We start from the raw sequence: 26,851 nt of genomic DNA, 5'->3' as shown, positions 1-26,851 counted from the left end.
AGTGTAAAAGTAAAATGTGATCAGAAAAATAAATTGAAGTACAGATACCTGAAAACTTAAATACAGTAACAAAGTATTTGTACTTTGTTACTTCCCACCTCTGAACATACCGTAAGTGACTAAAAACTAAAGAAATATTTCTTGTACTGGCTAAGCAGTCGAGTGGGAAAGGTGATCTTACATTTCAAGCCAAGTCAAGTCAACTTTATTATCAAATATGCTATACATGCTCGACATACAGCACAGATGAAATTTCAGTCCTCTCTGACCCACGGTGCAAACAGGCAATGCAATAAATAAAAATAGAATCATTGAAAAAACAAACAGTATAAACAGTATAAACACTCTAGATAAGAACTAGACGTAGACTAAACACTCATAAACAAATAATATAAACAGTATAAACACTAGATACTGTAAGAACTAGACATAGACTAAACATACACACACACACACACACACACACACACACACACACACACACACACACACACACACACACACACACGTAAACTGGTGCAAATAAACAGTCAAAGGCACTTGAGGTATAGCAGGTAAACATGAAATAAGCAGTATAAACAATAAACTAATGGCTGTTAAGGTGAGGTAGTGCGGAATAGTGCAAATGAGCGAGGTAAAGTGAAATGTGCAGTCCCTGAGTTCAGTGTGTTAATGAACGTTGAGAGTGTGTGTGTGTGTGTGTGTGTTGGGGGGGGGAAATGTGAGGGTGACATGTCAGATGCTGAAGGGGGGACAGGGGGGTGTGCGAGCAGAATCTGTGGCAGGGGGCAGAGGGGGGAGGAGGGGCAGAACAGGGAGGGAGTTGAGCCTCCTGACCACCTGGTGAAAGAAACTGTCCTTGAGCCTGCTGGTTTTGTCCCGGAGATTCCGCAGTCTCCTCCCCGATGGCAGCAGACTGAAGAGGCTGTGAGATGGGTGGGTGGGGTCACCTGCAATCATGATGGCTTTGCGGGTGAGGCGGGAGTTATAGATATCCATTAGAGAAGGGAGAGAGACACCAATGATCCTTTCAGCTGCTCTCACAATGCGCTGCTTTTGACACAGCTTTTGAAAAAGTCAGGAGGTGTGTTTGAAAGGGTGCAGTTCTTTCTGCTGTCATATCCAGCTTTGAATGATATGTAAGGATTAAAACATGACCGGATGTATTGCTAGCAAAATAATCCATGCCGGGGTGGTTTGATATAACTCAATGTGAAGCATAGTGGTCTTGAGATACTTGAGAGAAAACCTGAAAGCTACTGTCAGGATCATTATATTATAGAACTTATGTATTTTACTCATAGCAACTATACTAATGTGTTTTACTGGCATTTATTGAATAAAAATATCTTATTTTAATGTATTAATAAATGTAACAGTCACAAAGTAATTTTTGTGTTTTGAGACATACTGTATATTGCCTTATAATAATGACAAACTATGTCTCCCATAGATATTTAATTTGTTGCCGGTGACAACGGTATCGGATTACCCCTATAGCGTCGAAGATAATCTGGAGTGCTTGTATGTTAGCCCTCGACGGGATGACCCGATTGACCATGCTTATGATACATTAAAGGTAAATGATTGGTTGTAAAATGTTGTATAACTGATGACTGAAATGTATGTGTATGAATGTTTACACAACATACCTGCAATATAAAATCAATCATAACAGAAAATAGTATTTACAAAATATGCCTTTAGATTTTGTTTCCATGGAGCCTAATCTAGGGGCGGCATGGTAGTGTAGCGGTTAGCACTGTTGCCTCACAGCAAGAAGGTCCTGGGTTCGAGCCCAGTGGCCGATGAGGGCCTTTCTGTGTGGAGTTTACATGTTCTCTGCGTGGGTTTCCTCCAGGTGCTCTGGTTTCCCCCACAGTCCAAAGACATGCAGGTTAGGCTAATTGGTGGCTCTAAATGGACTGTAGGTGTGAATGTGAGTGTGAATGGTTGTTTGTCTCTATGTGTCAGCCCTGCGATGACCTGGCAACTTGTCCAGGGTGTACTCCGCCTCTTGCCCATAGTCAGCTGGAATAGGCTCCAGCTTGCCTGCGACCCTGTAAAACAGGATAAGCGGCTACAGATGATGGATGGATGGATGGATGGATCGATCGATCCTAATCTACCCCTGACATGATATAGCTAGGTGATATGGGGTACCTGCTGATCATTTTATGGTCCTATCTAATTCTGACTAATGTTGATGTGTGCAAAAATTAATTTTGGATGGATTAATTTCTGCACTTTTTGCAATTAAAAGTGCAAGATGTGTGACCCACTCATGCTTTTTGGGTGGATGGATGATAGTGTCATGTCATTGGAGATGATAGACAATGTAATTACTGGAAGAGTTTTATTTAAAAACATGCTGGCAAACAGATCCAAATCAGTCATCAAAAATCAGAGTAAAGAAACAGGCAGTGGTTAATTGAGGCACAGAGAGGATATCAAAGGCTGAGACAAAGGGCAAAATACAAAACAGAGTCAAGAACCAGAGTAGCTAAAGACAGAACAAAGGCTTGGTAACATGAGGCACAACGTAAGCAGATAAACAGTCTGTGGTCAATTTCAAGTTTGGCGTTTATATTTGGAGTCCCTTGAAGTTCTGTTAACTCTCAATATAAAGTCTATCACTGCCAGTGAAGCAAGCCATTTTGAGGTTGAAAAATCAAAAGAAACTCATCAAAGAAACAGCATGTGGCCAAATCAACAATTTAATACATTATTTTACAAAAGAACAAACTGGTCAGAGAAGAACATGAAGAAAAGGAAGGAACTGCAAATGATCTGAAGCATACCGCCTCATTTTATGGTGTGGGTGTATATGGCTGCCAATTCAACTGGTTCTCTTGTATTTATTGATGATATAACAAAATGCTGCAGGATGAATTCTGAAGTATATAAGGTTATCTTATCTATATTGGTGGACAACATATACAAAGTGTTGTAATTCCTGCTCCATTCACCAAATTTGGATATGAATTCCCTCAAAGCTGAGTTGAACATATTTGATTTTTATTAAAATGAACACTTTGAACTCAGTTATTATTTAATTTCAACTTCAGTATACTGTAGTTGACCACTAAAATAACAATAACTTTGACCAAATATTTGCCACTGCTGTCGAAATCAACCTGTCAATTGTGATCTACCGGTCGATCGTTGAGGCATTTTTAGTAGAACACAACCATCTATGTACTGTCAATGATCGCAACACATTAAAAAGAAAAAAAACATGTGATGGTAAAATATCCACTGGTTGGCAAGTTTTGAATTGTGCTACATATTTTACTGACGGTATGCATCTCTATTTGCAGGAAGTAGCTCAAGAAAAAGCATTAATTCTGGCCCATTATGGTTATGAAATTAGGTTACCTTTGCAGATAACTGTTTTGGCTGTGTCAACCTGCTGTTTCAGCTCATAGCTAGCTAATATTAGCTCTGTACATGTTCATCAATGAGTGAACTCTGTTCAAGAAACCATAGCGAAACAATGAAAGAAGATGAAAATATATCATTTCCATGCCTAAAAGGAAAAAAGGAATTTGCTTTAACAGCAGTTAAAAAAAAGATTGTCTGATTGATATGCCATCAGGTTTTAGCAATGTCCAAAAGTAATTTGGAGTGCCATCATGCCACTTGACATCTGAAAGCCAGGAGCTCATTCAGCCCCAAGAGCAAACTGTAAGAGAAAATAATTTAAAAGTTAAAATTGTGTTTTAAAGCCAAGCAATCACTTTTCACAATACACACTAAGAGAGCTAAAGCTGATACCAAGGCTTCATTCAGTGTAAACCATCTCCTAGCCAAGTACAAGAAGACCCACTAAGGGTGAGTTTTTAAAAGAAATGATGACTGTCACCACTGACACATTATTCACAGTCTGTAAAAACAAAGAAGACATAAAAATGGCAATTAACAGTGTACCTACTGGTCCAGCAATGGTAGTGAGAAGAGTGGAGTTGGTATCCAAGGATATTTATGATCAGATTATCAAGGATTTACAAATGCTTTCACACAAATGGAAAAATTCAAGTCCAAGCACTGCACACGTCTATTTGATAGACACCTGAACATTACTGTAAGTTGGCAGTCTCAACCGATGCTCCAAATTACAAGGCTTTGCCAAGATTACAAGGATTAAGAGAGTTTGGGCACAACCATCATACTTACTAAATGAGTCAAAATATTAACACTGTGGCACTGTACATGTTGTATTAATAGTATTAGCATGCTTCTGTTTCTATTGTTGTCTAACTGTCTCACTCTGATTATTGAATCCTATACTGGCCAATGAACTGCTTTACTATTCATTCATTCACTTCCCATGCCGCTTATCCATTGTGGGTCTCAGGTGGGCTGGAGTTAATCCCAGCTGGCATTCGGCAAGAAGCAGAGTATACCCTGGACAGGTCACCAGTCTATCACAGACAGCCATTCACACCTATGGCCAATTTAGAGTAGCCGGTTGACCTAATCCACAGTAGGTCACTCTCTCCCAACCTCAAGTGTTTCATAGTATATCATTCCACAGTGACTGAAAGTGGGTTCCTCCTTACGTAGGATGTGCTTTGGCTTGCCAAGTCTCCATACCCCAACCAGTCTTTCCCAAATGTCAGCAGACTCTGTAAACTGTGAACTGGTTAGCGCAAAAGTCACTCCCTTTCTCTCTGCCAGCATTCCCCTCCATTATTTGAATTAGTTTTAACAAATTGCTTAAGTTGTTGATATAAAAATTTATATGAATTGATATAAAACGACCTAAGGTGTTTAGAAATAACCCTACAAGTGCTTAGGAAAGGTTAAATGTGGAAAAAATGAATGCTCCCTTTCAGTACATATTAATGAATTTTATTTCATTTGAAACTATTTGGTTGACTAAGTAATCTACAATAATAATAATAATTCTTACTACACTGATTATGACTTATTATCACTTGACAGAGAGTGGGGCTCAAGATGGCAACAAATCTGGCTGTGAGAGAACCTCGGTGTCTGACAGATAAAGGCATGCAATATCATGAATCATATATCTTTTATGGTACATCCAGGCCTTTTTTCAACTCTCTCTATATAAATTATTGTTCAATAAATAGTGCAGTTTCTCAATCATACTGAGATCATGTGATGTATATTGCATTAAAATGCATTGTACAATAAATGATGACTAAAGCTGATATCAATATACATTTGTGAGGTACATAGCTCTTGTTGTTATTTGTACTAATTATTCTAACAAATCAAGATGTTACTACATTAAAAGAAGCACACTAATAACAAAATTTTTGCTCATTTTCAGATGCACCAGAGAGTATAGAATACACAGCCTTTGTTGGAAATTATCTAGATGATGAACCCATTGAGACAGTTCGTAAATTCTTTCCGGAGACTTGGATATGGCAACTATCTGAAGTTGGGTTAGTGAATCGGCATAGTCATTAATTTTGTTGATTTTCTTTGTGCATTTTAATCAACTACAGATTGAATATCATTAAAATAAATGTACCGATTGCTTGAAGCATTAGTAGTGCTTCTGAGCATACGTGATAACACTGACTCTTTAATTTTGTTATAGACCCCAATCTTTTAGCAGTTTTATTAGCATGTATTAACTTAACTAGAATATACTGAATAATCCATGCTGTCTTTTTGATAATAAGTAACAGAAATAGAGTATAATGATTTTTCACAGGAACTCTGGATCAGCACATCTTCCTGTCACTGTTCCTGACACCATCACCACTTGGGAGACAGAGGCTTTCTGTGTTTCCTCTGTGGGTCTGGGACTGGCTCCTCCTGTTCAGCTCACAGTATTTCAGCCCTTCTTCCTGGAGCTCTCATTGCCCTACTCCATTATTCGGGGAGAGGTTTTTGAGCTGAAGGCCACTGTCTTCAATTATCTTTCCAAATGCATTATGGTACTGTAAGGCCAAGATTTTGTCTTCACAAGTATTGTGCCACTTATGATGCATAGTAAATTAATCACCTGTGCCTCATTAACAGGTTAAAGTGACTCCGGCCCCCTCCTCAGACTACACTCTGAAGCCCTCTTCTGATGGCAAGTATACATCCTGCCTGTGTGCAAACGGCAGAAAGACCTTCAAATGGACTCTGATTCCCACTGTGCTTGGTTAGTCCTACAATTCTTTCACAGTCTTTCATGGGGCTCTATGTTTTTTGCCAGTGCAAGGCTAAATCGATTGTACATGCAGACATATTAATATTTTTTGTTGGGTGAAAACGAATATTTTCCAATATACACTATTTTTTATAATCTGATATTCGCAAATGAGCATACTTATCCCCTTTGGACGCAAGGAAAAATGCTATGGAACTTCATGCATACAATTGTACACATTATGTCTGAAGGGGTTGAGCAGATGTTAATGGAATTCTGAAGAATTCTTGCCTGTTATACTGTACGTTCCTGGTGTATATAGCTGCACGTTTGCTGGTATGACAAAGCAAAGTCTAAATTTTTTATTAAAGTTCTACAAAATATTCATTCTCCAGGGTGTCCAAAAAGCCAGGAACCAATGGGAATGCTGAGCAAATATGTTGATCTGAATATGTTGAGCATAATTCACAAAAACATGATAGAGCACTTTAGGAAACATGTAGAGCATAAGGGTGAGCATGTAGAGCATATAATGTAAATAACTACAAAATCATGTACACATATGTGTAGCTTTACTCTAATTGGTTCCTGACTTTTCAGACACCCTGTGTACTGTGCAGCAGACATGTGGACTCGAGTCATGTGACTTGGACTCGAGTCAGACTCGAGTCACCATTTTGATGACTTGAGACTTGAAATCCCTAGATGAGGAATGACTTGCAACTTGACTCGGACTTGCACGCTGTTGACTCGAGACTTGACTTGGACTTGACAGTTTTAGCTTGCAGTGACTTGGTGTATCAGGTATAAATATTCTCCCCCCCGATTTTGAATCCAAGTACACTCGTTATTATTTGAATGCGGTGTAGCTCCTTGTCCTAGGCTACGGCAGCTCAATCCACTAGCACTAGGTGTCACTCAAGCACTTCAACTGGTTCAAATGAAAAACCAAACGGTGATGGGCAACGAGGACGCTGAATGATGAACGGACGGATAAAAACATGATTCCCCGCGTAATTTCCTTTGGATTTAAAGAATACTCCAATACAGATGGCAAACGCATTGCTACGTGCAGAACATGTGGAGCCACAATTTCAGACAGCCAGTCAACCACATCAAACTTCGTTCGTCACCTGAGGCTGCATAAGGAAAAGTAAGTAACAAAGCTAGGCTACAGCTAGCAAGAATCTGTACAGGCTAGTTGGTGGCTAGAAGTGGAATGTGTTAATATATTAACGCTGTCAAGGATTTGTTTTGCTTTGCTGAATATAAAATAGTGAAGTAGATTTTTTTTATTGGATTGCTTTTGTGTTCAGTCTAGTGTTAGATTATGTGGGCTAGGCTACCAGTTAACACACATTGGGAAGGCATAGCCAGAAGGTGGTGATTTGGTCAGAGCAGAGAACGTTTAGATTGTTATAAAGGCTCTGGTCAGAACGACACAGACTTATGATAAGAACCGGACAGCAAAGGATAAAACGTGAATCAAATAAACAGTTACCCAGGCTGCAAACTAAGTATGTAAAACAGAAGTTCGCTCTTTGCAATGGGAAAGTCAGTGCTTGTCATGAAAGGCATTTAAACCACTGAGACGAGATGACTAGCAATGCAAGTTAAACCAGGCGTTTAACTGTTTGCTACGTACTGCACCAAGTCGTGGACGCTGTGCGATGTGTGTTATTAGTGCTGGGATTACGTGTCAGAGACATTCAATTCTATTCTTTTCCTCTCTCTGGTGTCATGTAGGCAATGTGAATAATGGGCCATTTGGGCTATGTAAAATGTAAGCTCAGCTAGGGCTGTGCGATGTCCCCTTAATTGGCATCGACAATGTTTACAGTGCAAACATCGTGATGGACGATGATGGGGGGGGGGGGGGGGGGGGGGATTTTAATACCACGTTATTAAATATATTATTATTATTATTATTATTATTATTAAAAGTATTAGATACTCATCCGAGGCTTTGGCACGTAAAGAAAAAAAAGCGCTAGGTGATGTGGAATATTTGGCCTTGATAACGGATATGTGGTCCAGCTGCAACATGATGCCCTATATGTCAGCTACCGTACATTATGTGGACCGAGAGTGGGCAATGCAGTCCAAATGCCTGCAGACGAGTTTCATGCCAGAGACACATTCAGCGGACAATTTAGAAGACGCATTGCGCGAGACACTTGCCGAATGGAAAATAGAGGAGAAAAAGATCGCCTGCATAACAACGGGGCGAATATTGTCGCAGCCATCAGGCAATTGAAATGGCCGTGGTTAAGTTGTTTCGGGCACAATTTGAACCTGGCCATAACCAACTCGCTTGCGCAACAGAGGGCCAGTACAGACCGAGCGTTTGGAGTTTGCCGAGCAGTCAACACTGCGTTTGCGCACAGCTGGCTTCGGAGAAATGAGCTGCGCAAAGCGCAGGTGGAAATGAACCTCCCCGAGCGCTCACTGATCACGGCAAGATATTAATCTGCTCTAACAATGAAAGACTAGGATTCAAACTATGAGAAGAAACTACACTTAAGCTATTACTCATTGTTTATTTACACCATATCAATTGAAGATGCGTTTCGGCCTTTAGTGCGCACTTGAACGCGCTAATTTTTCCAATTTATTAGTGTTTGAATTATTGCACCAGCTTTTAAAATCTCATCTTGGGGGCGTCGTGGCTCAGGTGGTTAAGGCGCCATACCATGAATGCGGGCGACCCGGGTTCGATTCCGGCCCGAGGTCATTTCCCGATCCCTTCCCGTCTCTCTCTCCCGCTCATTTCCTGTCTCTACACTGTCCTATCCAATAAAGGTGCAAAAAGCCCAAAAAAATATCTTTAAAAAAAAAAAAAATCTCATCTCATTATCTCTAGCCGCTTTATCCTTCTACAGGGTCGCAGGCAAGCTGGAGCCTATCCCAGCTGACTACGGGCGAAAGGCGGGGTCCACCCTGGACAAGTCGCCAGGTCATCACAGGGCGCTTTTAAAATCATGATTTAATATTGTTTTTTTACTGTCTTTACATTTATCAGAATCACCTTCATTCTTCCCTTTGGTTTGACATTATGGCTTAGAGTGGACCATTTTGTGTCTGAAAGTAGGCCTATTTACCAGATTAAAGTTATTTGACTTCTGCCGAAGTCTGCGCTTCACTGCCGTTTGATAAGGTGAAATATTTCCCGACTGTTAATAGTGGCTATTTGTTTGAACAACATGACAAATTTTACATTAAAAGTATAGTGTAGGCTAAAAAATGAAGTCGAAATGTATTATTAGTAGCATACTGTATTTGTGTAACCACATGTTATGTTCACTAGCACGTCCCTGCACCATAGCCTACGTGAACAAGCGGTAATAGGATATTACTTTATAATGATTTATATAATTATGTATTTATACATATGTTATATAATATATTTATATATTAAACAAAACTAACTAACTAAACTAACAAAAAACTAAGTTTTTAGGTTAAATAGGCCCAGATGATACCATATATGCATGTTTATGACAGGAGGGGGCGTGGTATCACAATGGTGGCTCTCCATCGTGATGGATGACCACCATCGTCGATGGACGATGGCATCGTCTATCGGCACAGCCCTAAGCTCAGCTGACGTTTTATAGCGCAGTACATCCCGACAGATTGGAGTGTAGCCTACTCCGACACGAAGCATTATCCCACAGTCTTACCCAAACGACAGGGCACACAATGCCTCTACATAGCGTGGCTTTACCAGTGCATTTATTAGTCTCTGGCGAGAAACCAAATTCGCCAAAAGCACGCAACTTGGATCTGGAGGATTCCGCTGAACATTCTGAAATTCACAACAACTGTTTATTCTACTTTATTATACGGCTCTCTAGAATGTTGCCAGGGCTTCATTCTCACATTCTGGCCAGAGCCCTAGAGGACTCTGATTCTGGCTACATTGTCACAACGTTCTGTGTTTACTGAGGCTACCGGTATTTTAGCGAGTGTTTAGTGAATGCATTGTGGTCTAGCTAAACTGGGAACATCCTGGCTGGCTTGTATTAAACATTATACTGTGTATAAACAAATATGTTCAGATTAAATGAACTCAGACTTTGATATTGAAAATGATAAAAACATGTTAATGTCTACATGATTAAAAACAGAAAACAAGTAGGCCTACTAATTTTACATTTTTTTTTCTTGTTTAGATTTGCAGAATATCTGAAGAACAAGATCATCCCAAGTGAGACAGAGCAGCCGTCCATTTCTAGATTCCTTACTGCAAAAGATAGACAGTACAATGCTACCCACCCACAACAAAAAGCCATCACAAATTCAATACTAACAGATTTAGTCATTGGATGCAACATCCCTCTCTCAGTAGTGGAGAACAGATATTTCCAGAATTTTTTGTCAGTTAGTTGGTCTCTCTCACACACACAAACGTACTCAAGTCACGTTGTATTGTGTGAAAGGCATGTCATGTTGTATGTTGGGACAGTGCCTAACTTCAGAAGGAAAACCATTCTTTGATTCTAAAAGTACACAGATCATCTGTTAGCTTGGACTTTGAGTTTCATGTCTTAAAATGCACATGAAAAGCATTTTTATGTGAAAAATGACATGAATGAAATGAAAAGAAAATGATTTGTTACACAGTACCAGTACTAGTTTTGTTTAGAATTTTGTTTTAATTTCTCACTAATTTTCCAATAAAAAATTTAAGGAAATGGTCATACTTTCACTCATTCTCACACCCTTAGCCTCAGATGTACACTGACTCACTCAAACTAAACTCACTGAAAATTTAGGATGCTTTACTAACGTTAACTAACTAATCATTGTCTCCTCTGAGATTCTTTGATTGTCTTGGGGCACAAGCTCTAAAACATTTTAAAATGGAAAAGAATGGGTGTACTGTAGTTACTTATGCTGACTCTATGAATCATTGACATTACATTACATTTAGCAGACATTTTTATCCAAGGTGACTGGAAAAGGAGGACATACACGGCAGTGTGGAGAGGTAATACATTTGTGGTCAAAAATGTGTTGATTGCCTGTAGAATAAATGGTGACTTGTTAGGGACTTGGAAAAAAATGAGACTTGGACTTGGACTCGACTTGGCTTGGGTAGGACTTGGACTTGGACTTGACTTGGTCAAAAGTGCCTTGACTTGTGACTTGACTCGGACTTGAGTGGTAGGACTTGAGACTTACTTGTGACTTGCACATTAGTGACTTTGTCCCACCTCTGCTGTGCAGCGTATGCCCATAATTTAAACAGCACACAAGCAATATTTCAGCCTGTAGCCATACTGTAACAGTGCGCAAAACTTATATGGGTTAAAATGCAAACATCATGAAAGTTCTAATAATTTCTAAGAGGGGGAGAAAAACATTCATTGGCTTACCAAAACTTATTTTCTAATACACAGTGACAATCTTATTTTTTTCCACACCACGTAGAAACAGGGCCTATGATCACCTGTATGCTGTAATGGTAATTTTTCTTAATTATAATTACCTTCTTTTGAAACCTGTTCTTACATCACAGGAGTCTTGAATGTGACAGTGAGTGCAGAGGCAGAACAATCCCAGACTGCGTGTGACAATGAAATCGTGAGTGTCCCAGAGAGAGGCCGTATTGATACAGTTACACGGAGTCTGATTGTACAGGTCGGTGTCTTAAAAATAAGCATAACCTTAAATCTGCAAACCTGTTCTTTATTAGGCTATGATCTAACAATACTATATCGCCTTTAGGCTGAAGGAACTGAGAAGACAAAGAGCCAGAGCTGGTTATTATGTCCACAGGGTCAGACTTGCAAATATTTTTATCTTCTTATCCAGTCTGGTTGATTTAAAATTGATGCACACAATATTTTACTGCTCAATAATGGAGCTGCCTTTCATCTTATTCACAGGCAACAGTGTTTCAGAGGAGCCGGAGCTGATTCTTCCTGATGATGTAATAGAGGGATCAGCGCGAGCTTCTGTTTCAGTAATTGGTAAGGGCTTGAGAGAAGAACATTTTAACAATAAAGTACATTTTTATGATGTGTATATAATGGAAATAGAAATAATATTTTCACCTGAATAAAATAGACAGAAAACAAAACTAATGTTTGTCTTATAACATCCTACATGTCTTATGCGAATGAATACAAGTAAAACACAACACTTTATGATAAGAAGAGCCAATAGTGTGCACCAGTGGTTTATGCCTTTTAGTGCAATGTGATTCACCTCTGTACACTAAGCTATTCATGCGCTGTAATTAAGGTAATACCTTTTTCACAGCATGGTATTCAAAAACCTGCATCTGCTGTAGAGTGGTTGGCATGGTGCTGGAGGCTTCATGTTCCTGTGTAAACCAAAAGTCCTCCAACTAATGAAACCAGCAATTTACCCTAACAATTTTTGTACTTATTCTGAACCAATGATTTTAAAGGGGCATGAAACACTCACCAGCCACTTTAATAGGAACTAGTTCTTGATTCTAAGATATCTCTTCTTGGCTGGCAAGAGTGGAACCCAATGTGGTCTTCTGCTGTTGCATGCTGAGATGCTTTTCCGCTCATCATGGTTGTAAAGACTTGCTATGAGTTGTGATATCCTTCCTGCCAGCTCAAACCAATCTGGCCATTTTCCTCTAAAAAATTCCTATCAACAAAGCGTTTCCACCCACAGAACTGTCACTCAGTCAATATTTTTTTTTCTCCCCACACCATTCTGTGTAAACTCTAGAGACTGTTGTGTGTGAAAACCCCAGGAGATCAGAGGTTTCTGAAATACTCAAACGAGCCCGTCTGGCACAAACACCCATGCCACAGTGAAAGTCACAGAGATCACGATTTTTCCCATTCTGAAGTTTGAAGTGAACATTAAATGAAGCTCTTGATTTGTATCTGCATGATTTGATGCATTGTGCTGCTGTCAAGGGATTGGCTGATGAGATAACTGCATAAAACAGCAGGTGTATGGGTGTATCTAATAAAGTGGCCGGTGAGTGTAGGTGCCATTGGTGAATTCCATTCCTAACAGGTAATATACAGTGTATAATATAGATATATTGAGTTTGTCTATTGCCTATTAAATAGCAAAACAGTTTTCTCAATAGTTGCATAATTATTTCCATTGGAAAGCAACTTATTGCTGATTTCCATCACAGGGTGCTAAGTTCAATCATTTTTGAGTAGTAAGGATAGGACAGCTAATGCTTATATCAGTTGCATCTGTCTGCAAATGTTGAAGGTTTTCTTGGACTCGTCAGTCCAGCTGATTTAGAACCCGGTTGCAATGCCATCAACTGAGGTTTCTTTATTTCCACAGTACAGCCAAATTACAGCTGTATGGCCAAATGTTTGTGGACACCTGACCAGCACATTTATTTGTGGGCTTTCCAGATATCAACATATGCAGTTTCTTCCTTTACTCCAAATGGCATTCCAAGATTAAATCACTTTCCTTACCTGTGTTGTATGGCCTCTTGTAAGGCCTTTGGTATGGCCTGATTCTTAAAGGAGAATTATTTATACCCCTTTTCAATTATTTTATAGTATTTCCTGAGATGCTTTTGAAAACGTTTGTGAGGTTTTTTTTGTTGTTTTTTTTTTAGTTGAAAATATGCCTTGTTTGTTTTTTCTCATGTTGTTTTATCATTGTATGGAAACTCTGTTGAAGACAGGCTGATTTTGCAGCTGTGCCTTTAAATTACTTTTTTCTTAAATTTTAAAATAACTTTGGTCTGATTAGCTAAAGAAATGTGTGGGTTTGGATGACAGAGTTGGATGTTAGCCAATCAAAACAACTGTGTTTTTGTCAGTTCCAACATTTTTACCTGAACACGTAAAGAATATTATTGTGTTCTTTTGTAGGAGACATACTTGGGCGTGCATTAAAAAATCTGGATGGGTTGCTTCAGATGCCATATGGCTGTGGAGAACAAAACATTGCTCTCCTTGCTCCCAATATCTACATTCTTCAGTATCTAGAGAACACTGAGCAGCTCACCACAGCTATCCGTGAGAGGGCTACTGGCTTCCTTAAGAGTGGTTCGTGAGGTTATTTTTTACTTTTAAATCTTTACAGTCTTTATTATCAATCAGATCATGCTTTTACTGAACTAAGAAGAATAAGATCATTTGACTTTACACAGGATACCAGAGGCAACTTAACTATAAACATTTGAGTGGTGCATACAGTACATTTGGCAGGGGAGAGGGGAACACATGGTAAGAATTTCTTCAAACAAACCACCACTTACCTGATGATAAACTGAAATGTGTTTTAATAATTATGTGCTAGTGATTGTGAATTTTTATATAATTCTGGAATGCAAACACAATTACAAAAAATCTCCATCACCAGGTTAACTGCTTTTGTTTTGAGGACATTTGGCAAAGCACAACGTTACATCTTTATTGATCCAGAAAGCATTAATAGTGCAAAGCAATGGCTTATAAGTAAGCAGAGACCAGATGGCTGTTTTATACGACAAGGGCATCTCTTCAATAACAGAATGAAGGTATGTATGCTACTAGGGCAGTCCATACTATAAAACTCATTTCTCATTTAATTTCTTGAATTTCTTTTTACATTTCATGCATATTATTCTAATGTATTATAGGGTGGCGTAAATGATGATGTGACTATTACTGCCTACATCATTGCATCATTGCTTGAATTGGGTACTACTGTCCAGGTAAGAGGATGATATCGTTAAATATTCTTTTCCCTGCATTCAAAATCCATATAAGCTTGGTAAAATGCATCTAATCTAAATCACAATCACATTGGTTAATTCAACCAGGAGCATACTGATTTTAAAAAGTTGTCTTAAATTGTGGTTAAATTAAATATATATACCAGTCTTTTTATGAATACATTTAAGTAAACCTTTGAAATTGTTTTTCTTCTATATGATAATGTACATTTGGATTGCAGGATCCTGTTGTAACTAATGGACTGTTGTGCCTCAAGTCTTCTATTGGTAACCTGACAAACACCTACACTACTGCACTGTTGGCCTACACTTTCAGTCTGGCTGGAGAGAATAAAACTCGGGAGCAGCTACTAAAACAGTTGGATAGTGTTGCCATTTCAGGAGGTACTGAATTATTAGAAAAAATTGTCACGTTTATATTTGTAACAAGTGCAACAAACTACATTTCTACATTCACTGTGCTTGAGTGTGCATGTGACAAATAAAGACTTCTTCTTCTTCGACTGCTGAATGTGATAATTGGAAATGGGGAAAAACATGCTATTGCAGCTACTCATGGAGGAACATTTTGTAATGTAGGCATTACTGTGCCACATTCTGGACGCTAAAGAGGATGCCTAAATATAATTGAAGTAACTGGGATCTGCTGGAGCCACATAATTTTTTAAATAATTAGATTTATTCCAGAGAAGTCAAATGCTGAAGATTGGAACAATCCATCTAATACTAGCAACAGAAATGCCAGCATGTAGCCTGTGTGTGCAATACACATAGCAATCTTTTTTTTTTTTTTTTTTTTTTTTTTTTAATATTTTTATTAGGATTTTTTTTTTTCATACAAACAAGAACATTACACAATTCAAAAAAAAAAAAATAAAAATTGATAACGAGATTCTTTTATGAAATAATTAAAATATTAAAGCTACACAGTACAAATAAAACAAAAAGGGGAAAAAAAAAAAAAAAAAAAAGGGAACGAGAGGGTCCGTCAGTTAGGGGGCAGAGACTGGAGAGAGTGGAAGAATGTAAGAAAGGGAAGCCACTTGTTATAAAATTTAGCAGAGTTACCGTTCACTGAATATCTGATCTTTTCCAACTTTAGAAAAGACATGACGTCACTGAGCCACTGACGACTCGAGGGAGCTTTAGTCGACTTCCAGTGGAGTAGAAGGTGGCGTCTTGCCAGTAAGGAAGTAAAAGCTAAAATATCCAATTGATGAGAGGTAAACCGGTTATGGTCCTCTGGGAGCCCGAATATAGCAACATGGGGGGAGACTTTTATGGTCACTGATAGTATTTTAGACATGGTATCAAAATAATTCAACCAGAAGCAAGAGAGTAGCGGACAAGAGTAGAACATATGGGTTAAATTGCAGGATGAGGCATGACATTTGTCGCATTTGTCAGCAATACTGGGATAGATTTGAGACAATCGAGCTTTGGAAAAATGGACTCTAAACAGTACTTTAAACTGTATAAGTGTGAGACGAGCACAGGATGAGCTTGTGTGAATTTTCTTAAGAGCAGTGTCCCACCAGTCATCCTCCAAGTTTAGATCCAGTTCATCTTCCCAGGCAGTCTTAACTTTAGTAACTGGTGAGCAATCAAAAGAAAGAAGTTCGTTATAAACTTTAGAAATAAATGATTTTTGAAGTGGATCGCGGTTTAAAAACACCTCCCAGTGTAGAGTAGGCGGTAAGGAAGGAAAAACTGGAAACAAAGCTTTAGCGCAGTGTCTAATTTGAAAGTATCGAAAGAGATGAGAAGGTGGGAGATGAAATTCTTTTGAGAGATCTATAAAGCTGCGAAAAATACCATCCTTGTAAAGGTCTTTAAAACATTTCAGGCCTTTATTATGCCATGCAAGAAAGGTTGAATCTGTAAACGGAGGTTGAAATAAATTATTCTTCAGTAAAGGAGCTAATGTAGACGCTGACTTAAATTTGAAGTGCTTCCTAAATTGATACCAAATTTTAAGTGTGGAGAGAACCACTTGATTATTTGTAAAGCCAGAGGGGTTAGATGGAATAGAAGAGGTAAGTAAAGCAGGTAAGGAGGATGAAACACATGACTGTGCCTCCAAGTTGCACCATGGCAGATTGGTAGATTTGAACCAAAATGAAATTTTATGAATATGTGCCGCCCAATAATACAGTTGGAAATTCGGAAGTGTCAATCCACCATTGAATTTACATCTCTGAAGTATGGATTTACGGATCCTGGGAGCCTTTCCACACCATAAGAAATCAGAAATAGTTTGATCAATTGTTTTAAAAAACTGCTTTGGCAGGAAAAGTGGGAGACAATGGAACAAAAATAGAAATTTGGGCAAGATGTTCATTTTAACTGCGTGAATTCTTCCAATTAACGAGAGAGGCAAGCTTCTCCATCTTTGGAAGTCAGATTTAATTTTAGACATTAAAGGTAAAAAATTAGCAGAAAAAAGTGACTTTAACGTTCTAGTAACGCTGATCCCAAGATACCTAAAGCCAGACAGATTCATCTTAAAAGGGATATCTGACTGTGTAAGCTGTGATGCTGAAGCATTAATAGGATAGCATTCACTTTTAGAGATATTCACTTTATAGCCTGAGAATGATCCAAATCTCTGGAAAGCAGATAAAATTGTGGGAATGGAAAGGACAGGATCTGAGACATATAACAATAAATCATCAGCATAAAGTGACAACTTAAATTCTGTGCCCAATCGTGAGATCCCTCTAAAAGTTGAGGAGGACCTCAGAAAGATTGACAAGGGCTCTATAGCTAGTGCGAACAATAGAGGAGATAGGGGACACCCCTGTCTGGTACCACGGGTTAGAGTAAAAAAACTGGATTGGATGCCATTAGTGGAGATGCTTGCTTGTGGAGATGTATAAAGGAGACGTATCCATGAAATGAACCCATTTCCCAGTCCAAATTTCTTTAGTACAGTAAATAAATAGTCCCATTCAACCCTGTCGAAAGCTTTTTCTGCATCAACCGAGATTACTGCTTCGGGTGTTGTTGTGGTAGTTTTAGAATAAATAATATTTAGGAGTGTGCGGACATTAAAAAATAACTGCCGCCCCTTAACAAATCCAGTTTGCTCATGTGAGATAATAGTTGGTACAATGTTTTCCAGGCGACAGGCCAAAGCTTTAGCAAGGATCTTAGCATCTACATTTATTAATGAGAGAGGTCTGTATGAGCTGCAGAGATTTGGATCCTTATCTTTTTTTAAGAGGAGACTTATGGAGGCTTGCCTTAAAGTGGGAGGGAGAGTGCCATGTTCCAGTGATTCTTTATAAACAGCATGCAGTAAAGGGAGCAGTTTTTCCTGAAATCTCTTAAAAAATTCAACTGGGAATCCATCAGGGCCAGGAGCTTTGTTATTTTGCATGCTACTCACAGCGAGAGTGATTTCTTCTACCGTTAATGGGGAGTCAAGTTTTTTAGCAGCATCTAAGCTTAACACAGGAAAATTGAGGCTATCCAGGAATGAATTCACTTCAGTGGTGTCAGGTGAAGATTCAGATGTATATAAAGAGGAGTAAAATGAGTGAAAAACAGAATTAATGGTAATGGGATCCTTATGCAATGAGCCAGATGAATCTTTTATCTGAGGGATCATACGTGAGGCTGCCTGGCGACGTAGTTGATGAGCCAGGAGCCGACTTGCCTTGTCGCCATGTTCATAATATGTGGAGCGTGATCGTAAGAGAAGTCGCTCTGCATCACTAGTGGTAATGAGATCAAATTCAGTCTGTAAATCAACACGTTGTTTAAGTAAACTGGGAGAGGGGCAAGTAGCGAGTTGTTGGTCCAATTTGGCGATATTAATAGAGAGTTCTTGCAATTTGGTTTTACGGGACTTATTCAAGTGGGCAGAGTAGGAAATAATTTGTCCCCGCAAGTATGCTTTTAATGATTCCCACAGCAATGAACAAGAAACAGGTTCCATATCATTCTGATTTATAGAGATATAATCATCAATTTTAGTTGCAATAAATTCTGTGAACTTATCATCTGAGAGAAGTAATGTATTGAACCTCCAAGGTGTTGAGTAACGGGGTTGTGAAGAAAACTGAATATCTAAAGAAAGAGGAGCATGGTCAGAAATAACAATCGGGTGGTAATTGACAGACAGTACTTTGGGAATTAGTTTGGCATCAATAAAATAATAATCAATCCGAGAGAAAGACTGATGCATCTGAGAGAAAAATGAATATTCCTTGGTACAAGGGTTATAAAATCTCCAAGGATCAATGCAACTGTTCTTAGACATAAAATCTGAAAGTGACCTTGACATTAAAGAAGGGATCAGAGTTTGTGGGTTAGAGCGGTCTAGGTTGGGATCAATTACACAGTTCATGTCCCCTCCAATTATAAGAAGGCTGTTGTTCAATGAGGGAAGACATTCAAAAAGTTTATTCATAAAGTGTGGATCATCAAAATTGGGGGCATATATGTTAACTAATAAAACGGGAGTATGGAATAGCGTGCCTGTAACAATTAAGTATCTGCCGTTTTTGTCTGATATCACCTTAGAAGCTGAAAACTGGATTGACTTACCAATTAAAATAGCAACCCCCCTGGCTTTAGAGTTGAAATTAGAGTGAAACACCTCAGAAACCCAGGAACATTTAAGTCTGACCTGATCTTTGACGCGCATGTGGGTTTCCTGCAGAAACACTAGGTCAGCTTTAAGACGTTTCAAATGAGCAAATATCCTTGATCTCTTAATTGGACTCCCCATGCCTTTAATATTCCAGCTCAAAAATCTCACAGAGGACCCAATATGTGGAATATCAGGAGTACGAGCGTTGGTGGACATATGTTAAGTTCCTAGAGATAGAAATAGACTGAAAACGGACCCCCAGGGAAGGAAGGAAAAGAGGGGAAAAACGCAAAAAATAAAAAAAACCCACAAAAAAGAATAAAATAAAAATAAAAAAAAAAAACACCACACTTACAAATTGAACCCCCCACCCCGCCCCATTGCACTTACAACGACCCCATCCCCAAACGATGGAGAACCCAGTGCTAACTCCACAAGGAGTCAGATCCCCAAAACGAAAACTTGCGGCTTTGAGCATGACTATCGAGCTTCGGATTGAGCTCCTGCAGTCCTAGCAACATTTGACAGATCGGTACAACCAATCAAGTCCAAGTGAAAACTGAAAACCACACATTGTGCGTATATGAGAATAATAAAGAGGAAACAAATGAAATAAAGTAATAACTGTCAATATTAACTGACTCTGCTTCCTCAAGGTTGTGTATCATTTCTCGGTTCTCTCACTACTGAGCGATCTGATGAATGCACTGGCCTCTTCTGGTGATTTAAACTCCTTCTCTGCACCGTTATGAGTGACCCGGAGGCGCGCCGGGTACAGCAAACCAAAGCGAATCCCCGGTATTTCGCGGAGCTGGCGTCGGACCTCATTAAAGGAGGCTCGGGCACGGGCCGTCCTCGGAGTGTGGTCGGGGAAGACAGAAAAACTCATGTCTCCAATCTTGATCCGTTGCTGAGCCCTGGCTCGGCGCAGTATGTCCACACAGTCTGTATGGTAGTGCAGACGAGCGATTATGGGGCGCGGGCGCTCTCCGGGCTTCGGTTTCGGCTGGAGAGTACGATGAGCGCGGTCCACGAGAGGCTCCTTCGCGAGGTTAAAGGCCTCCTTGAGCAGAGAGGAAACAGCTGTAGCAGTAAAGGAGGTGGAAAAGTCTTCGGGAATGCCCACTAGCCGTATGTTGTTGCGCCGCGATCTCGCCTCCAAATCCTCGCATTTATTGTCCAATCTCGTCAGTTCAGTTGTCAGATGCTCCACTTTAGCCTGTAAGGTAGTAATGTCGTCGGCGCAGGAGGACAGCGATGTCTCCATTTCACCTACGGTAGTCTTCAGAGTGCACACATCGGACTGGATGTTTGTAATGCTACTGGATAATTCAGTCTTCACTGCCTGTAGCTCAGCCTTGATATTTGACAAGTTTTCGGTCAAGGCAGCCTGAAGCTCAGTTTTAAAAATAGCCGACATCTCAACACGGAGTGACGAGAGCAGCTCGGCCTTAAAGTCGTGGAAAGCAGCGCCGCCTGCGGCTTCAGCCAGACCAGAAGAAGAATCACTACGAGGCGGGGATGTAACGTGCGAAGCAGGCCGCGGTGGCTGCACAGGTACTTTAGGCTTTGGAGGCATTTAGATCGGCAAAAAAAACCAGCGTTAAATTCAAATTATGGTGGTGGAGAACACACACACCGAAAAAAGATACAAAAGGTGTACCTAAAATAGGGTTTTTTAAAGGTTGCTGCAGGAGCTCGGAGAAACGCGTCCTACTCCATTAGTCGCTACACCGGAAGTCCACACATAGCAATCTTAAAAGCCTTTAGCAAAATATCATCTGAGGACCTGCACTCAGTGCTGGGGCAGCATGTATCTTTGTGGACCAAAAAGGCAATGCAAGTACCAACAACCAGTATGGGGCCGAGGTTAACTTGTTCATCACCAGTCATGTTACTTAAAACACCCTACATTACATGTGAGTGTGATGCTGCTGTCAAATTAACACCTGCTTTCACACTCTTAATGGGGTCCTTACACTGCAATGTTGCAAAAACCTTTGCATGAAACAGTTCATTTAGCTCTATGAGCTGCACCTCTGTATCCAAACCAACATAGGCTGTCACCATTTTGAGGTGAGCTATGGTCTGTTTAGAGCCTTTTCCCATTGCCTGTTAGATAAAGGCTAAATCAGATGTGCTTCATGGTGACTCTGGCTTGGCTGGCAATTCCTCATTGGACAAAAGGGGCCTTCTGGATGCAGCCACAGATTTAGCATCCTCGATCTCCAAAACACTCTCAGAAAACAAAGTCCATCATTGTACCTTTAGGGGTACAACAGCTTGTCACTAAGGTAGTACCCTTTAAGGTACTTATTTGTACCATTTATATCCTGATTGGGAACAGGTACCGTATGTACTTTTTTGACACTATAAAGGTACGTATAGTTATCCTGAAGTCCAATAATCAGCCCCAGGGGGTATATTGGTCTAGATCGTGCCTTGAGGGACAGAAATGGACTCTGACTGTACCCCTGTTTCTGACAGTGAATGGTCATAAATGAAAATATTAATATAAATGTTAAGTAAATGATTAAAGACTTCCTTGAGGCAGTATCCTAAGCTATATCCCTAGACATAAACCCAAACAATACTTTGTAGCACTCAACTCTACTTGAGCATAATTCTAGCAAACAAATTCTATAATATCAATCATGAGATTTAAGTCATGAAAGCATTTTCCTGGATCATTTTGTTTATAACAAGTTAATGAAGTGACTGCAAACTCAAATTTAACTCTATATTTAAGCTAACCAAATACACAGGGCAATTCATTCAAAATTACTTTATGCTACGTAAACCACCATCGGATTATAGTGTTACTTTTAAATGCCCATAATCAGAAGACAGTACAGAGCCAATATGAGAGAATAAGCCAGCTAACATCAGGCTAACAAGGCAGTCGAAACAAATTTACGTTAAAAGGAAAAGCTTTCTTTCTCTTGTGATCTCTGTGCTCTCTGCAGGTCTCTGTGTGTCTGTGAGGTAAATAGGTAAATGCTTTATAGGTGGCTAATTTTTGCTAGCTAGCACTGGGACAAAGCAATGATGGCTGATATCTGAGGTTATGCTTACAATATCTTGTCTCCCTTATTTAAGATGGTCGTCTTCATTGGTCTCAGTCAGCATCAGATGACTCCGGCGCATTGTCAGTGGAAATCAGCTCCTACGTTCTTCTAGCTGTTCTCACTGAAGGTCAGCTCACTGCTGCTGATTTGGGTTATGCTAATAGGATAATCAGCTGGCTGGTGAAACAGCAAAATCCTTATGGAGGCTTTTCCTCCACCCAGGTACTCAATTAAATTGCATTGTTCCCTTTAGCTTGTTCTGCATTTAGTCAGGATAATGATAAATCAATGTTTAACTTTTGCAGCATTATTTAAAGGGCTTTATCTTTTTTCAAACAGGACACAGTTGTGGCCCTCCAAGCTCTGGCGCTGTACTCCTCTAAAGTGTTCAGCTCAGATGGCTCTAGTACAGTAACTGTAAAGTCAGCAGATGGACACAGTTACAACTTTGATGTGAACCAGAACAACAAGTTACTGTACCAAGAAAGATCATTGCAGAATGTTCCTGGAAAATACAGCATTGATGTGAAGGGCTCAACCTGTGTGTCAGTACAGGTCAGTGCATCTAACTGTTCCTATCTTACAAAGTAAAATGCAGTCCTGTGAATCTGCAAGGGATTGTATAAGTACTGACTACCCAGTTTCCCCAACAATTACTTTCCATGCAAGTCTAAACAAATTACTATTTTTTTTTTATTGCTTGATTTTTGTTTATCTGTTTATTGATCACTTCATGGTTTCATTTGTTTTTTAAACCCCTGCTTGCAGATAGCACTTTTCTACAACGTCCCCGTACCTAAGGAATCCAGTACACTGAGCATCACAGCGAAGACTGAAGGAAACTGCACAAAATCATTTGGACAAACTTTGTCCATCAAGTTCACTATTGGGTAAGAATAAATGTGTGATAAATCACTGTCCTAAAATCAGAAAACTGGTAAAAAATGTCTTCAGAGTATAAGGAAATACCATGATTGTCATTATTTTAAACGTTTACAGTAAGTTGCTGTAAATATTTTACATATATATTAAAAGCCTGCTTTATATGTAAAACCATTAAATATAATGATTAATGACTGCACATCATCTTATGACACTTTACCCTGCCCTGACAATAATTATTATTTTATTGACTATCCTTATTGCTCTTGATACTCCTGAAGTTATTGAAAAACTTTTTCTTTTTTTTTATTTCAGATATACTGGGTCATTTAACAGCACTAACATGATCATAGTGGACATAAAACTCTTATCAGGGTTCACAGCAGATCCTGGTGAAGTAAGCAGTAGTAGTGTTTATAAAATTTCTGTAATATACATGTCTCAATAAACAGATATGCAAATGCCTTGTTACTGATATGATAGCAGGAGAATAATTATTCCATTGTTTTCTTAGCTGAAAAATACCATTTTTGTGGAACGGGTTGATTCTAAAGATGACCATATTATCACATACATTAATGAGGTAAGAGAATATCATGGTTTAAGAATATTGTATCATTGTTTACTATATATTACACAACTGTGCTGTATATCCACTTCATGAAACATGTATGCTTTATTTATTACACATAAAACAGATATGATGTAGTGTTTTTACAATATGATTGGTATATCTCTAACAGCTCCCAAAGAATATTCCTATCAACTATGAGCTGCACATTAAACAGGTGCTTCCTGTCAAGAATCTCCAGCCAGCGGTGATCAAAGTTTATGATTACTACCAAACAAGTAAGATTGCCCTAGGTTGCATTATTTAAGCCGTTACTGTAATTGTATTTTTTCATTTACTGATTTTGAGCATTTTTCATACAGGTGACTATTCGGAGGTGGAGTACACCTCCCCGTGTGTGTAGAAATTTGGATTGAAGATGCAGAATGACAAAGATTTTCTTTTTGGTTTTGTTGAAATAAAAATACTCTTTAAAAGCTGTATATGTTACTGTTGTGTTGAAGATGTTCACAGTGTGATCGTACAGCTATAATATGAAGATTCAGCTCAGCTGGTTAGCAGGCTGTAAGATGACAAATATGGTCGGGTTGATGGCAGTATTACCATGAAAACTGAAGATCTGAAATCATCTCTTTAGGTAGAGATGAAGGAAAAACGAGCGAAGTCCTATTGGCACCATCAGCAGATATTGGTAGTCAGGCAGATTGTGGGTCATGTAGGAAAACCATTAAGCTTGACTCGTTAATTTTGAATCTTAACCAAAACTAGCATAGACCATGAAAGCAGATTTTCTTTTGTTTTGCTCTATAACATTGGAACACAGAACAATTCTCCTTACGCACAGAAGACAAAACAATTGGCAGTTGATCAGTTGATGTAAATTACCTCGTAATGTTCTAGCAATCTATTATTTAATATATTGATTATTATTCTATCCACATTCACTGGATATGAGCGATTTGCACGATCTGATTGGCTACTCTACTACTAGGATATCAGCTTATATACCATGAGCAGAGAAAACCAAAATGGCGGAGTGCATCAAGTCAGATATATCACTTAGTTATCAAGTATTTTAAAAGAAACAGAAATAGATAAAAGAATATAGTTCCCACCCCTACCCCCACCCCCAATACCTCCTGTTCCATACTCCAGCCCAGTTGGTGGGGCCAAACCACCAAAAACCCTAAAGAGGAAGAAGAAAATGGCAGACCATGTTACTGAACCAACCGAGAATGAAATAAAAACTCTACTCAAAAACAAAACCCCCCCAAAATACAAAAAAAGCAACAAAATATTGAATAAAATCATTTGATGGTAAGAACATATCTTTTTTTTCAAGAATTATTATTATTATTACAGCATTTTTCACAAATTGCTACTGTCATTTCGCCAGTTTGTTTACATTCTAAGCAGAAATTATTTTGTCCAATGTTTGTAGAAAGTTTTTATTTATCGAATTTGAAAAAAAATGCTCTGTTTCTCAAAATCCAGTGAATGTGGATAGAATAAAACAGCTATTCCACTCAATTTTGTCGTAAATGGCTTATACCCTACTCGGCGCTACACGCCTCATCAGCTATCAGCGCATATCCGACTCAATTTTGTGGAATAACTGTTAAATATACGCACACTTAATATGATGTATGTATATCAAAGATGTACAAAACAAAATACAATAATCTGTAAAAGAAATGCATTTAGATACATTCAAAGGATGAGGAGTAGGAGTAGACCAAGAAAAAAGTAACAAAATTGTAATATACACACCTTGACAACTTTATTAGGCTATACACCTCCTCATGCAATTATCCAATCAGCTAATCATGCGGCAGCAGTGCAATGAATAAAATCATGCAGATGCAGATTAGTGGATTCAGTTCATGTTCACATCAGACATCAGAATGGGGAAAATATGATCTCAGTCTTTAACAGTGGCACTGATGTTGGATGGAAGATGGGTTGGGTACAGTATTTTGAAAACTGCTGAACTCCTGGGACTTTCACACACAATAGTTCTGCAGGTGGAAACACCTTTGAGGAGGTCAGATAGGAAATGGCCATTGAGAAACGTTCACAAGAGGGGTCAGATAGGGAATGGCCAGACTGGTTCAAGCTGACAAGAAAATGGTAACTCAAAGTAAACTTATTCTTTATAACTGTGGTGGACAGAAATGCATCAAAAAGCACGTCAGAAAACAGCAAAAGATGACATTGGGTTCCACTCCTGTTGGACGTGAACAGGAATCTGAGGTTACATTGAGCAGAGACTAAACAAAACTGGACAGTTGAAGACTGGTAAAATGCTGCCTTATGAATTTTGATGTCTGCTGTGACATGCAACATGGGTTGAATGGCTTTCAACCAGCAAAGGGGAAAATACATAATCCTGGTTCTTTAACCCTGTTTCTCACCAGCTGGTAACCTGTAGTTTATTTGATGTTTGGTCCAGATCATTAGCAACAGTGCTATATGCATTTCAAAAGGAAATGAACACACACATACACAGAGTGGTGCTTGAAAGTTTGTGAGCCCTTTAGGATTTTCTATATTTCTGCATAAATATGACCTAAAACGTCATCAGATTTTCACACAAGTCCTAAAAGTAGATAAAGAGAACCCAGTTAAACAAATGAGACAAAAATATTACACTTGGTCATTTGTTTATTGAGGAAAATGATCCAATATTGTCTTTACACGGTAGGATATACCGCAGCCACCGCACCTGGCAGGCATTAAGGCCTGCTCATTCTGTGTGGTGGCTAGCATAGAAGTCGCTCCCCTCAGACGTCTTCAACTAAAAGCAGAGCTGCACGATGCAGTCCTGTAGACTTCACAGGGTTTTCAAGTGGGCACCCCACCTCACTGGTGTTTCGTCAACAAGCCCACGACACCTCAGTGGGGCTTGACAGCA

The 26,851-nt window shown here is 39.1% G+C and overlaps 1 protein-coding gene across 1 annotated transcript in view; it reads left to right on the top strand.

The window, feature by feature from the left end:
- The window catches only part of LOC132901466 (alpha-2-macroglobulin-like), a 40,499-nt gene extending 16,159 nt beyond the window's left edge, over positions 1-24,340 (top strand). Inside the window, exons 15-34 of the mRNA XM_060943876.1 lie at positions 1,454-1,579; positions 4,948-5,098; positions 5,330-5,420; positions 5,696-5,921; positions 6,007-6,133; positions 11,646-11,767; positions 11,855-11,906; positions 12,016-12,099; positions 13,969-14,145; positions 14,250-14,325; positions 14,462-14,618; positions 14,721-14,795; positions 15,038-15,200; positions 22,516-22,706; positions 22,824-23,039; positions 23,253-23,374; positions 23,682-23,778; positions 23,881-23,949; positions 24,110-24,215; positions 24,300-24,340. Of these exons, the coding sequence (XP_060799859.1) occupies positions 1,454-1,579; positions 4,948-5,098; positions 5,330-5,420; positions 5,696-5,921; positions 6,007-6,133; positions 11,646-11,767; positions 11,855-11,906; positions 12,016-12,099; positions 13,969-14,145; positions 14,250-14,325; positions 14,462-14,618; positions 14,721-14,795; positions 15,038-15,200; positions 22,516-22,706; positions 22,824-23,039; positions 23,253-23,374; positions 23,682-23,778; positions 23,881-23,949; positions 24,110-24,215; positions 24,300-24,340 (2,469 nt within the window). The remainder of the gene's footprint in view (positions 1-1,453; positions 1,580-4,947; positions 5,099-5,329; positions 5,421-5,695; positions 5,922-6,006; positions 6,134-11,645; positions 11,768-11,854; positions 11,907-12,015; positions 12,100-13,968; positions 14,146-14,249; positions 14,326-14,461; positions 14,619-14,720; positions 14,796-15,037; positions 15,201-22,515; positions 22,707-22,823; positions 23,040-23,252; positions 23,375-23,681; positions 23,779-23,880; positions 23,950-24,109; positions 24,216-24,299) is intronic.
- The last annotated feature ends 2,511 nt before the right edge of the window (positions 24,341-26,851 follow it).

This window comes from Neoarius graeffei, chromosome 17 (assembly GCF_027579695.1).
Source record: "Neoarius graeffei isolate fNeoGra1 chromosome 17, fNeoGra1.pri, whole genome shotgun sequence".
NCBI classification, from domain to species: domain Eukaryota; kingdom Metazoa; phylum Chordata; class Actinopteri; order Siluriformes; family Ariidae; genus Neoarius; species Neoarius graeffei.
This window is presented reverse-complemented; position numbering and strand designations above follow the sequence as displayed.